General features: G+C 48.3%; 1 protein-coding gene across 2 annotated transcripts in view; it reads left to right on the top strand.

Moving 5' to 3' along the window:
* Positions 1 to 447: 447 nt before the first annotated feature.
* Positions 448 to 14,107, top strand: part of pigs (phosphatidylinositol glycan anchor biosynthesis, class S) — a 107,746-nt gene continuing 94,086 nt past the window's right edge. For both annotated transcript variants that reach the window (XM_059973715.1, XM_059973716.1), the window contains exons 1-2: positions 448 to 515; positions 4,114 to 4,253. In XM_059973715.1, coding sequence (XP_059829698.1) covers positions 488 to 515; positions 4,114 to 4,253 — 168 coding nt within the window. In that variant the 5' untranslated portion in view covers positions 448 to 487. The remainder of the gene's footprint in view (positions 516 to 4,113; positions 4,254 to 14,107) is intronic.

Raw genomic sequence — 14,107 nt, 5'->3', positions numbered from 1 at the left:
CACGTGACAGAGGAACTCAGCAGATTAGGCATCATCTCTGGTGAGGAATATAGAGTCAACATGTCGGGCCGAGACCCTTCATCAGGATCTTTATTCCCCTCCATTGATGCTGCCTGACCTGCTGGGTTCCTCCACCATTTTGTGTGTGTGTTGCTCTGGATTTCCAGCATCTGCAGAAGTAATAATGTATGAATTTCTCCCAGTACCACACAACAATACGTACGGAGATGCGGGAGAACACACCACTATGCGGACTGAAGATAAGCTCCAGCCCGCTCCTAGCCTGCGCCATTTTCCCCGCCAAAACCCGCGCACGCGAACACGCTGAGCAACTGAATCGTGAGCCCCGGATGTTGGCGGCTCCTCGGTAGACCCGCCCCAACTCTAATGTGATTGGCTAAGGGTGAGAAAATGAGCGACACGGTGATTGGGCAAGTTGCCTGTCAGTACATCCGTTCACCTGGGCGGGGCGCCAACAGGAAGAAAGATGGCGGCAGCCGATGCCGCGGCGGAAGGTGCGAGAGTTAATGTTGTATTTGTGTTGAAGTGAAGGGCGACGGTGGCAGTGACGGAATCCCGGATACATCAGGGGGCCAGGGAATCTCGTATATTAGGGGTACTGAGGCTGACAGGAGTAAGGAACCTTGGATAAAAGGAATACTGAGGGTGGCCGGGTCAGGAAATCCAAGACTACCAGGAATCCTGGTAGTGGTAGGGACAGGACATCTCGCATATCAGGGATATTGGGGGTGGTAGAGGTAGGGAATCCCAGATGTCAGGGATACTGAGGATAACAGGTGCATGGAGTGCCGGCTATTGGGAATAGGGAATCCTGGTTAACAGGCACAGCGATCCCTGGATATCAGAAATACTCAGGGAGGCAGGGGTGTGGATCCCTGGATAATTAGGGATAATAAAATTGGGTGTAAAAAAAACTCTGGATGATGAGGGATCCTCAGGTTCTGGTGAGGAAAACGTGGGAGGCATGGGACATGTACAAGCAGGGATGGGTTGGAATCTCTGGAGGAGCATAAGAGATGCAGAATGTGTTTTGGAACAGAAGGGCAATAAGAAGCTTTAGAAAAGGAAATGAAGGAGAATCCGAAGAGATTTTATATGTATGTTGAGGGAAAAAGAGTAACTTGAGAGAGAACAGGGTTCCTCAAAGACAAAACGGTACATCTTCATGATGGAGCTGTGGGAGGTTGGTGAGGTCCTTAATGACATTTCTTGTTTGCTCTTACTGTGGAGAAAGGCATGAAGATTTCAGGAACAGGGAAACTAAATGGAGAGGTCTTGGTGATTGTCAACATTACAATGGAGGAGGTAATGAATGGCTTAAAGTATTTGAGAGTAGACATACCGCCAAGGCCCGACCAGCCATATTGAAGAAGCTTGTGGGAGGGTAGGGAAGAAACTGTAGGTGTGCCGGCTGGGATCTTTGCAACATTGTTAACCGTCGGTAGACTGAAGATTAGTGAATTTTATGCTTTTATTTTAAAAATGCAGCAAAGATTGTTTTGAATTATAGACCAGTAAGCCTAACACCTGGAGTGAGTAAGTGTCTGAAGAGAATTCTGAGGAATAAGATATACACACATTTGGAAATTTGGGAAGGGGTTGATTTGGGGCAGTTGGCACAACTTGGTGACTTGTGAATTTAGCTGAGTTTCTTTGATGATGTGACCTAGAAGGCCAAAGAGGGTGGTAGACAAGCATGGACTTCGGTAACTGCTCCCTAAAGGCAGTCAGCCTAGCAATGCAGGTTTCTTGTCACTTAGTGACCGCCCCCCCCCCCTTCCACCAGCAGAGCGTGCCAGAGACTAGTTGTTGCTACCTCTATCATTTTGTAACCTCTCTCCTCTGAATCCTGATGATCATCCATCTCATCACAGGCAATAGAACAGGACAGTGCAGTACACCTTTATCAAATCAACCCTCATCCTCTGAATCAGAATCAAGTTTAATATCACTGGCATTTTGTGAATTTTTTTTTCAATACATAATAAAAACTATAAGTTACAGTAAATATTTATACCTACGTATATTAAGTAAGTAATGCAAAAAAAAAATGAGATAGTGCTCATGGCTTCAATGTCCATTCAGAAAAGCCCCAGCTCGCTCAACCTATCCTCAAAAGACATGCTCTCTAGTCCAGGCAGCATCCTGGTAAACCTCCTCTACACCCACATCCGTCCTCTAATGAGGTGACTAGAACTGAATACAAATCTCTTGTCATAACCACAGAAAGTCTGCAGATGCTGGAAATCCGAGCAACACACACAAAATGCTGGAGGAACTCAGCAGGTCAGGCAGCATCTATGGAAATGATTTTAGCTAAGACCCTTCTTCAGGACAGTAGTCTTTTAATTACCAGAACTGGTGATCTGAGAGACCAGTTAATGTTACAGAATGAACAGGTTGAACTGATTGTAACAGCACCTGTATCTGTGTCCTGTTACCTGTGAGGGACAGCTCCTGTATGTGTGTCCTGTTAACTGTGAGGGACAGCTCCTGTATCTGTCAAGCCACACTCAGGTTGGAGGAACAACACCTTATATACCGGCTGGGTAGCCTCCAACCTGATGGTATGAACATTGACTTCTCTAACTTCCGTTAATGTCCCTCCTCCCCTTCTTACCCCATCCCTGATAGATTTAGTTTTTTTGTTTTTTTTCCCCTTTTTTTTTCTCTCTCTCTGCCCATCACTCTGCCTGTTCTCCATCTCCCTCTGGTGTGCACCTCCCCCTTTCTTTCTTCCTAGGCCTCCTGTCCCATGATCCTTTCCCTTCTCCAGCTCTGTATCCCTTTTGCCAATCACCTTTCCAGCTCTCAGCTTCACCCCACCCTCTCCGGTCTTCTATCATTTCACATTTTCCTCTCCCCCTCCTACTTTCAAATCTCTTACTATCTTTCCTTTCATTTAGTCCTGATGAAGGGTCTCTACCCGAAACGTCGACAGCGCTTCTCCCTATAGATGCTGCCTGGCTTGCTGTGTTCCACCAGCATTTTGTGTGTGTGTTGCTTGAATTTCCAGCACCTGCAGATTTCCTCGCGTTTACCTGTATCTGTGTCCTGTTACCTGTGAGGGGGTGGAGCCTGTATTGGTGTTTTATTGACCATCTCTGCTGATAACATGTGGTGAGTGGGGATAATCGCATTGTCATTCAGTGACACCGGTTTCAGCACAGCTGCTGCCTTTATTTGTCACGTGTACATCGAAACATCCAGTGAAGTGCATGTTCTGCATCAAATCAAATCAGTGAGGATTGTACTGGGCAGCCTGCCTCTGACTTCCCACCAGTCACTTTCAAATTACACTCTCATATTAGCCATTTTGGCCTGGCCAGAGGACTCGGGCTGTTCCCTCTACAAGGTCACCTCACGTCCTCCTGTGCTCCAACCTCACTCACTCAACCTAGAGAATTGAGGATGAGAGGTAACTGGATAGAGGTGTATAGGATAAAGGTTTTGGCCCAAAACATTGACTGTTTATTCCTCTCCATGGATGCTGTCTGTCTGTCTGAGTTCCTCCAGCATTTTGTGCAGGTTCCAGCGTCTGCAGAATGCCTTGTGTTGAGAGGCGTAGAGCAAGTGGAATTTTAAGATGGTTAGAGCCAAGTGTGGGGGGAAAGCATGTGGAAGTTTTTTTACACAGTGAGTGGAACACACTGTCGGGTGGGGGTAAAGGCAGGTATAGTCATCAGGAGACTCTTTGCTGAGTACATTGATGAGGAAATGTATGAGGAGTATGAGGCGAGTCATCAGGAGACTCTGGTGAGTACATTGAAGAGGAAATGTATGAGGCGAGTCATCAGGAGACTCTGGTGAGTACATTGATGAGGACTGTGGGAGGGAAGCATATTGATGTCAGATAGTTTATAAGGTTGACACAATGTTGTGGCCAAAAGGCCTGTCATATTCTATGAAAATCAGCTGGAGGTTTGTCCGTTGTGACTGACTTGATCTGGGAATTGAGATCAGCTGAGGTGGGTGAGCCTTAATATATTAACTACTTTACAGTTTAGGTAATAGAGAAAATTAGTAGTTTCTAATTAATTCTTCACGACTCGGATGTGAATGACAAACAGACTTTTTCTTGATTTTGTTCAGAGAAGTGCCGAGGAAAGCTGTCTGCAGCCTGTATTGCTGCGGTGGTGGTACTGATCGGGCTGCCTCTCTGGTGGAAAACAACTGAGACCTACCGTGCCTCCCTGCCTTACGGCCACATCAGTGAGTTGGACCTGCTCTTGGTAAGACTGCTTCTGTGAGCGATCGCTTTATGTGCTTCATGCTGAGTATCTGAGGCTGTATAAAGCATCAGTCAGATGGCACTTGGAGTATCGTCAGTGGTTTGGGGCCTCAGGTTTTAGAAAGGATATGCTGGAGTTGCAGAGGGCCAAAAGATGGCTGACAAAAGTTAGGGCAACATATGATTATGACCGATTAGAGATAAAAGTGGGAAGATGTGCCCAGAGGCTGTGGAAGTGAGCGAGGTCCTCAATGAATACTTCTCTTCAGTATTCACCACTGAGAGGGAACTTGATGACGGTGAGGACAATATGAGTGAGGTTGATGTTCTGGAGCATGTTGATATTAAGGGAGAGGAGGTGTTGGAGTTGTTAAAATACATTAGGATGTATAAGTCCCCGGGGCCTGATGGAATATTCCCCAGGCTGCTCCACAAGGCAAGGGAAGAGATTACTGAACCTCTGGCTAGGATCTTCACGTCCTCGTTGTCCACGGGAATGGTACCAGAGGATTGGAGGGAGGCGAATGTCGTCCCCTTGTTCACGAAAGGTAGTAGGGGTAGTCCAGGTAATTATAGACCAGTAAGCCTTCCGTCTGTGGTGGGAAAGCTGTTGGAAAAGATTCTTAGAGAAAGGATCTATGGGCATTTAGAGAATCATGGATATGAATTTAGAGAATCATGGTCTGATCTGGGACAGTCAGCATGGCTTTGTGAAGGGCAGATCATGCCTAACAAGCCTGATGGAGTTCTTTGAGGAGGTGACCAGGAATACAGATGAGGGTAGTGCAGTGGATATGATCTACATGGATTTTAGTAAGGCATTTGACAAGGTTCCACACTGTAGACTTATTCAGAAAGTCAGAAGGCATGGGATCCAGGGAAGTTTGGCCAGGTGGATTCAGAATTGGCTTGCCTGCAGAAGGCAGAGGGTTGTGGTGGAGGGAGTACATTCAGATTGGAGGGTTGTGACTAGTGGTGTCCCACAAGGATCTGTTCTGGGACCTCTACTTTTTGTGATTTTTATTGATGACCTGGATGTGGGGGTAGAAGGGTGGGTTGGCAAGTTTGCAGACGACACAAAGCTGGTGGTGTTGTAGATAGTGTAGAGGATTGTCGAAGATTGCAGAGAGTCATTGATGGGATGCAGAAGTGGACTGAGAAGTGGCAGATGGAGTTCAACCCGGAGAAGTGTGAGGTGGTACACTTTGGAAGGACAAACTCCAAGGCAGAGTACAAAGCAAATGGCAGGATACTTGGTAGTGTGGAGGAGCTGAGGGATCTGGGGGTACATGTCCACAGATTCCTAAAAGTTGCCTCGCAGGTAGATAGGGTAGTTAAGAAAGCTTATGGGATGTAAGCTTTCATAAGTCGAGGGATAGAATTTAAGAGACGCGATGTGATGATGCAGCTCTATAACTAGTTAGGTCACACTTGGAGTACTGTATCCAGTTCTGGCTGCCTCACTATAGGAAGGATGTGGAAGCATTGGAAAGGGTACAGAAGAGATTTACCAGGATGCTGCCTGGTTTAGAGAGTATGGATTATGATCAGACATTAAGGGAGCTAGGGCTTTACTTTTTGGAGAGAAGGAGGATGAGAGGAGACATGATAGAGGTGTACAAGATATTAAGAGGAATAGACAGCATGGACAGCCAGTGCCTCTTCCCCAGGGCACCACTGCTCAGTACAAGAGGACATGGCTTTAAGGAAAGGGGAGGGAAGTTCAAGGGGGATATTAGAGGAAGGTGTTTCACTCAGAGAGTGGTTGGTGCGTGGAATGCACTGCCTGAGTCAGTGGGGGAGGCAGATACATTCATGAAATTTAAGAGACTACTGGACAGGTATATGGAGGAATTTAAGGTGGGGGGTTATATGGGAGGCAGGGTTTGAGGGTCGGCACAAGAAGTGTGGAAAGTTCACTGTCCAGTCTGTCACTGTGGGAATGGGGAATGTGGAAAGTACACTGTCCAGTCTGTTCACTGTGGGAATGGGGAGTGTGGAAAGTACACTGTCCAGTCTGTTCACTATGGGAAGTGTGGAAAGTACACTGTCCAGTCTGTTCACTGTGGGGAGTGTGGAAAGTACACTGTCCAGTCTGTTCACTATGGGAAGTGTGGAAAGTACACTGTCCAGTCTGTTCACTGTGGGGAGTGTGGAAAGTACACTGTCCAGTCTGTTCACTATGGGAAGTGTGGAAAGTACACTGTCCAGTCTGTTCACTGTGGGAATGGGGAGTGTGGAAAGTACACTGTCCAGTCTGTTCACTGTGGGGATGGGGAGTGTGGAATGTACACTGTCCAGTCTGTTCACTGTGGGAATGGGGAGTGTGGAAAGTACACTGTCCAGTCTGTTCACTATGGGGGAGTGTGGAAAGTACACTGTCCAGTCTGTTCACTATGGGAAGTGTGGAAAGTACACTGTCCAGTCTGTTCACTGTGGGGAGTGTGGAAAGTACACTGTCCAGTCTGTTCACTATGGGAAGTGTGGAAAGTACACTGTCCAGTCTGTTCACTGTGGGAATGGGGAGTGTGGAAAGTACACTGTCCAGTCTGTTCACTGTGGGAATGGGGAATGTGGAATGTACACTGTCCAGTCTGTTCACTGTGGGAATGGGGAGTGTGGAAAGTACACTGTCCAGTCTGTTCACTATGGGGGAGTGTGGAAAGTACACTGTCCAGTCTGTTCACTGTGGGGAGTGTGGAAAGTACACTATCCAGTCTGTTCACTGTGGGGAGTGTGGAAAGTACACTGTCCAGTCTGTTCACTGTGGGAATGGGGAGTGTGGAAAGTACACTGTCCAGTCTGTTCACTATGGGAAGTGTGGAAAGTACACTGTCCAGTCTGTTCACTGTGGGAATGGGGAGTGTGGAAAGTACACTGTCCAGTCTGTTCACTATGGGAAGTGTGGAAAGTACACTGTCCAGTCTGTTCACTGTGGGAATGGAGAGTGTGGAAAGTACACTGTCCAGTCTGTTCACTGTCGGAATGGGGAGTGTGGAAAGTATACTGTCCAGTCTGTTCACTATGGGAAGTGTGGAAAGTACACTGTCCAGTCTGTTCACTGTGGGAATGGGGAGTGTGGAAAGTACACTGTCCAGTCTGTTCACTATGGGGGAGTGTGGAAAGTACACTGTCCAGTCTGTTCACTATGGGAAGTGTGGAAAGTACACTGTCCAGTCTGTTCACTGTGGGGAGTGTGGAAAGTACACTGTCCAGTCTGTTCACTATGGGAAGTGTGGAAAGTACACTGTCCAGTCTGTTCACTGTGGGAATGGGGAGTGTGGAAAGTACACTGTCCAGTCTGTTCACTGTGGGAATGGGGAATGTGGAATGTACACTGTCCAGTCTGTTCACTGTGGGAATGGGGAGTGTGGAAAGTACACTGTCCAGTCTGTTCACTATGGGGGAGTGTGGAAAGTACACTGTCCAGTCTGTTCACTGTGGGGAGTGTGGAAAGTACACTATCCAGTCTGTTCACTGTGGGGAGTGTGGAAAGTACACTGTCCAGTCTGTTCACTGTGGGAATGGGGAGTGTGGAAAGTACACTGTCCAGTCTGTTCACTATGGGAAGTGTGGAAAGTACACTGTCCAGTCTGTTCACTGTGGGAATGGGGAGTGTGGAAAGTACACTGTCCAGTCTGTTCACTATGGGAAGTGTGGAAAGTACACTGTCCAGTCTGTTCACTGTGGGAATGGAGAGTGTGGAAAGTACACTGTCCAGTCTGTTCACTGTCGGAATGGGGAGTGTGGAAAGTATACTGTCCAGTCTGTTCACTATGGGAAGTGTGGAAAGTACACTGTCCAGTCTGTTCACTGTGGGAATGGGGAGTGTGGAAAGTACACTGTCCAGTCTGTTCACTATGGGAAGTGTGGAAATTACACTGTCCAGTCTGTTCACTATGGGAAGTGTGGAAAGTACACTGTCCAGTCTGTTCACTGTGGGAATGGGGAGTGTGGAAAGTACACTGTCCAGTCTGTTCACTATGGGAAGTGTGGAAAGTACACTGTCCAGTCTGTTCACTGTGGGAATGAGGAGTGTGGAAAGTACACTGTCCAGTCTGTTCACTATGGGAATGTGGAGTGTGGAAAGTACACTGTCCAGTCTGTTCACTATGGGGAGTGTGGAAAGTACACTGTCCAGTCTGTTCACTATGGGGAGTGTGGAAAGTACACTGTCCAGTCTGTTCACTATGGGAATGAGGAGTGTGGAAAGTACACTGTCCAGTCTGTTCACTATGGGAAGTGTGGAAAGTACACTGTCCAGTCTGTTCACTGTGGGAATGAGGAGTGTGGAAAGTACACTGTCCAGTCTGTTCACTATGGGAATGGGGAGTGTGGAAAGTACACTGTCCAGTCTGTTCACTATGGGGAGTATGGAAAGTACACTGTCCAGTCTGTTCTCTGTGGGGAGTGTGGAAAGTACACTGTCCAGTCTGTTCACTGTGGGAATGGGGAGTGTGGAAAGTACACTGTCCAGTCTGTTCACTGTGGGAATGGGGAGTGTGGAAAGTACACTGTCCAGTCTGTTCAATGTGGGAATGGGGAGTGTGGAAAGTACACTGTCCCGTCTGTTCACTGTGGGAATGGGGAGTGTGGAAAGTACACTGTCCAGTCTGTTCACTGTGGGAATCGGGAGTGTGGAAAGTAGACTGTCCAGTCTGTTCACTGTGGGAATGGGGAGTGTGGAAAGTACACTGTCCAGTCTGTTCACTGTGGGAATGGGGAGTGTGGAAAGTACACTGTCCAGTCTGTTCACTGTGGGAATCGGGAGTGTGGAAAGTAGACTGTCCAGTCTGTTCACTGTGGGAATGGGGAGTGTGGAAAGTACACTGTCCAGTCTGTTCACTGTGGGAATCGGGAGTGTGGAAAGTAGACTGTCCAGTCTGTTCACTGTGGGAATGGGGAGTGTGGAAAGTACACTGTCCAGTCTGTTCACTGTGGGAATGGGGAGTGTGGAAAGTACACAAGTACACTGTCCAGTCTGTTCACTGTGGGAATGGGGAGTGTGGAAAGTACACTGTCCAGTCTGTTCAATGTGGGAATGGGGAGTGTGGAAAGTACACTGTCCAGTCTGTTCACTGTGGGAATGGGGAGTGTGGAAAGTACACTGTCCAGTCTGTTCACTATGGGAAGTGTGGAAAGTACACTGTCCAGTCTGTTCACTGTGGGAATGGGGAGTGTGGAAAGTACACTGTCCTGTCTGTTCACTGTGGGAATGGAGAGTGTGGAAAGTACACTGTCCAGTCTGTTCACTGTGGGAATGGGGAGTGTGGAAAGTACACTGTCCAGTCTGTTCACTGTGGGGAGTGTGGAAAGTACACTGTCCAGTCTGTTCACTGTGGGGAGTGTGGAAAGTAGACTGTCCAGTCTGTTCACTGTGGGAATGGGGAGTGTGGAAAGTACACTGTCCAGTCTGTTCACTGTGGGAATGGGGAGTGTGGAAAGTACACAAGTACACTGTCCAGTCTGTTCACTGTGGGAATGGGGTGTGTGGAAAGTAGACTGTCCAGTCTGTTCACTGTGGGAATGGGGTGTGTGGAAAGTACACTGACCAGTCTGTTCACTATGGGTGTGTGGAAAGTACACTGTCCAGTCTGTTCACTGTAGGGCGTGTGGAAAGTACACTGTCCAGTCTGTTCACTATGGGGAGTGTGGAAAGTACACTGTTCAGTCTGTTCACTGTGGGAATGGGGAGTGTGGAAAGTACACAAGTACACTGTCCAGTCTGTTCACTGTGGGAATGGGGAGTGTGGAAAGTACACTGTCCAGTCTGTTCACTGTAGGGCGTGTGGAAAGTACACTGTCCAGTCTGTTCTCTGTGGTGAGTGTGGAAAGTACACTGTCCAGTCTGTTCACTGTGGGAATGGGGAGTGTGGAAAGTACACTGTCCAGTCTGTTCTCTGTGGGGAGTGTGGAAAGTACACTGTCCAGTCTGTTCACTGTGGGAATGGGGAGTGTGGAAAGTACACTGTCCAGTCTGTTCACTGTGGGAATGGGAGTGTGGAAAGTACACTGTCCAGTCTGTTCACTGTGGGAATGGGGAGTGTGGAAAGTACACTGTCCAGTCTGTTCACTGTGGGAATGGGGAGTGTGGAAAGTACACTGTCCAGTCTGTTCAATGTGGGAATGGGGAGTGTGGAAAGTAGACTGTTCAGTCTGTTCACTATGGGGAGTGTGGAAAGTACACTGTCCCGTCTGTTCACTGTGGGAATGGGGAGTGTGGAAAGTACACTGTTCAGTCTGTTCACTATGGGGAGTGTGGAAAGTACACTGTCCCGTCTGTTCACTGTGGGAATGGGGAGTGTGGAAAGTACACTGTCCCGTCTGTTCACTATGGGAATGGGAGGAGTGTGGAAAGTACACTGTCCAGTCTGTTCACTATGGAGGAGTGCGGAAAGTACACTGTCCAGTCTGTTCACTGTGGGAATGGGGAGTGTGGAAAGTACACTGTCCAGTCTGTTCACTGTGGGGGAGTGTGGAAAGTACACTGTCCAGTCTGTTCACTGTGGGGGAGTGTGGAAAGTACACTGTCCAGTCTGTTCACTGTGGGAATGGGGAGTGTGGAAAGTACACTGTCCAGTCTGTTCACTTTGGGAATGGGGAGTGTGGAACGTACACTGTCCAGTCTGTTCACTACGGGGTGTGTGGAAAGTACACTGTCCAGTCTGTTCACTGTAGGGCGTGTGGAAAGTACACTGTCCAGTCTGTTCACTATGGGGAGTGTGGAAAGTACACTGTCCAGTCTGTTCAGTGTGGGAATGGGGAGTGTGGAAAGTACCTTGTCCAGTCTGTTCACTATGGGGAGTATGGAAAGTGCACTGTCCAGTCTGTTCACTGTGGGGCAGTGTGGAAGGTACACTGTCCAGTCTTTTCACTGTGGGAATGGGGAGTGTGGAAAGTACTCTGTCCAGTCGGTTCACTATGGGGTAGTGTGAAAAGTACACTGTCCAGTCTGTTCACTATGGGGGAGTGTTGAAAGTACACTGTCCAGTCTGTTCACTGTGGGAATGGGGAGTGTGGAAAGTTCACTGTCCAGTCTGTTCACTGTGGAGAGTGTGGAAAGTATACTGTCCAGTCTGTTCAGTATCAGGGATTGTGGAAAGTACACTGACCAGTCTGTTCACTATGGGAATGGGGAGTGTGGAAAGTACACTGTCCAGTCTGTTCACTGTGGGGAGTGTGGAAAGTACACTGTCCAGTCTGTTCACTGTGGGGAGTGTGGAAAGTACACTGTCCAGTCTGTTCACTGTGGGAATGGGGAGTGTGGAAAGTACACTGTCCAGTCTGTTCACTGTGGGAATGGGGAGTGTGGAAAGTACACTGTCCAGTCTGTTCACTGTGGGAATGGGGAGTGTGGAAAGTACACTGTCCAGTCTGTTCACTATGGGAAGTGTGGAAAGTACACTGTCCAGTCTGTTCACTGTGGGAATGAGGAGTGTGGAAAGTACACTGTCCAGTCTGTTCACTATGGGAATGTGGAGTGTGGAAAGTACACTGTCCAGTCTGTTCACTATGGGGAGTGTGGAAAGTACACTGTCCAGTCTGTTCACTATGGGAAGTGTGGAAAGTACACTGTCCAGTCTGTTCACTATGGGAAGTGTGGAAAGTACACTGTCCAGTCTGTTCACTGTGGGAATGGAGAGTGTGGAAAGTACACTGTCCAGTCTGTTCACTGTGGGAATGGGGAGTGTGGAAAGTACACTGTCCAGTCTGTTCACTGTGGGAATGGGGAGTGTGGAAAGTACACTGTCCAGTCTGTTCACTGTGGGAATGGGGAGTGTGGAAAGTACACTGTCCAGTCTGTTCACTATGGGAAGTGTGGAAAGTACACTGTCCAGTCTGTTCACTATGGGAAATGTGGAAAGTACACTGTCCAGTCTGTTCACTGTGGGAATGGGGAGTGTGGAAAGTACAATGTCCAGTCTGTTCACTATGGGAAGTGTGGAAAGTACACTGTCCAGTCTGTTCACTATGGGAAATGTGGAAAGTACACTGTCCAGTCTGTTCACTGTGGGAATGGGGAGTGTGGAAAGTACAATGTCCAGTCTGTTCACTGTGGGAATGGGGAGTGTGGAAAGTACACTGTCCAGTCTGTTCACTATGGGAATGTGGAGTGCGGAAAGTACACTGTCCAGTCTGTTCACTGTGGGAATGGGGAGTGTGGAAAGTACACTGTCCAGTCTGTTCACTGTGGGGGAGTGTGGAAAGTACACTGTCCAGTCTGTTCACTGTGGGGGAGTGTGGAAAGTACACTGTCCAGTCTGATCACTGTGGGGGAGTGTGGAAAGTACACTGTCCAGTCTGTTCACTGTGGGGGAGTGTGGAAAGTACACTGTTCAGTCTGTTCACTATGGGAATGGGAGTAGTGTGGAAAGTACACTGTCCAGTCTGTTCACTGTGGGGGAGTGTGGAAAGTACACTGTCCAGTCTGTTCACTGTGGGAATGGGGAGTGTGGAAAGTACACTGTCCAGTCTGTTCACTACGGGGTGTGTGGAAAGTACACTGTCCAGTCTGTTCACTGTAGGGCGTGTGGAAAGTACACTGTCCAGTCTGTTCACTATGGGGAGTGTGGAAAGTACACTGTCCAGTCTGTTCAGTGTGGGAATGGGGAGTGTGGAAAGTACCTTGTCCAGTCTGTTCACTATGGGGAGTATGGAAAGTGCACTGTCCAGTCTGTTCACTGTGGGGCAGTGTGGAAGGTACACTGTCCAGTCTTTTCACTGTGGGAATGGGGAGTGTGGAAAGTACTCTGTCCAGTCGGTTCACTATGGGGTAGTGTGAAAAGTACACTGTCCAGTCTGTTCACTATGGGGGAGTGTTGAAAGTACACTGTCCAGTCTGTTCACTGTGGGAATGGGGAGTGTGGAAAGTTCACTGTCCAGTCTGTTCACTGTGGAGAGTGTGGAAAGTATACTGTCCAATCTGTTCAGTATCAGGGATTGTGGAAAGTACACTGACCAGTCTGTTCACTATGGGAATGGGGAGTGTGGAAAGTACACTGTCCAGTCTGTTCACTGTGGGGAGTGTGGAAAGTACACTGTCCAGTCTGTTCACTGTGGGGAGTGTGGAAAGTACACTGTCCAGTCTGTTCACTGTGGGAATGGGGAGTGTGGAAAGTACACTGTCCAGTCTGTTCACTGTGGGAATGGGGAGTGTGGAAAGTACACTGTCCAGTCTGTTCACTGTGGGAATGGGGAGTGTGGAAAGTACACTGTCCAGTCTGTTCACTATGGGAAGTGTGGAAAGTACACTGTCCAGTCTGTTCACTGTGGGAATGAGGAGTGTGGAAAGTACACTGTCCAGTCTGTTCACTATGGGAATGTGGAGTGTGGAAAGTACACTGTCCAGTCTGTTCACTATGGGGAGTGTGGAAAGTACACTGTCCAGTCTGTTCACTATGGGAAGTGTGGAAAGTACACTGTCCAGTCTGTTCACTATGGGAAGTGTGGAAAGTACACTGTCCAGTCTGTTCACTGTGGGAATGGAGAGTGTGGAAAGTACACTGTCCAGTCTGTTCACTGTGGGAATGGGGAGTGTGGAAAGTACACTGTCCAGTCTGTTCACTGTGGGAATGGGGAGTGTGGAAAGTACACTGTCCAGTCTGTTCTCTATGGGAAGTGTGGAAAGTACACTGTCCAGTCTGTTCACTATGGGAAATGTGGAAAGTACACTGTCCAGTCTGTTCACTGTGGAAATGGGGAGTGTGGAAAGTACAATGTCCAGTCTGTTCACTGTGGGAATGGGGAGTGTGGAAAGTACACTGTCCAGTCTGTTCACTATGGGAAGTGTGGAAAGTACACTGTCCAGTCTGTTCACTATGGGGAGTGTGGAAAGTACACTGTCCAGTCTGTTCA

Source organism: Hypanus sabinus, chromosome 6, assembly GCF_030144855.1.
Source record: "Hypanus sabinus isolate sHypSab1 chromosome 6, sHypSab1.hap1, whole genome shotgun sequence".
Classification (NCBI taxonomy): Eukaryota; Metazoa; Chordata; class Chondrichthyes; order Myliobatiformes; family Dasyatidae; genus Hypanus; species Hypanus sabinus.
Note: the sequence above shows the minus strand (reverse complement) of the source record. Positions and strands in the feature narration are given on the sequence as shown.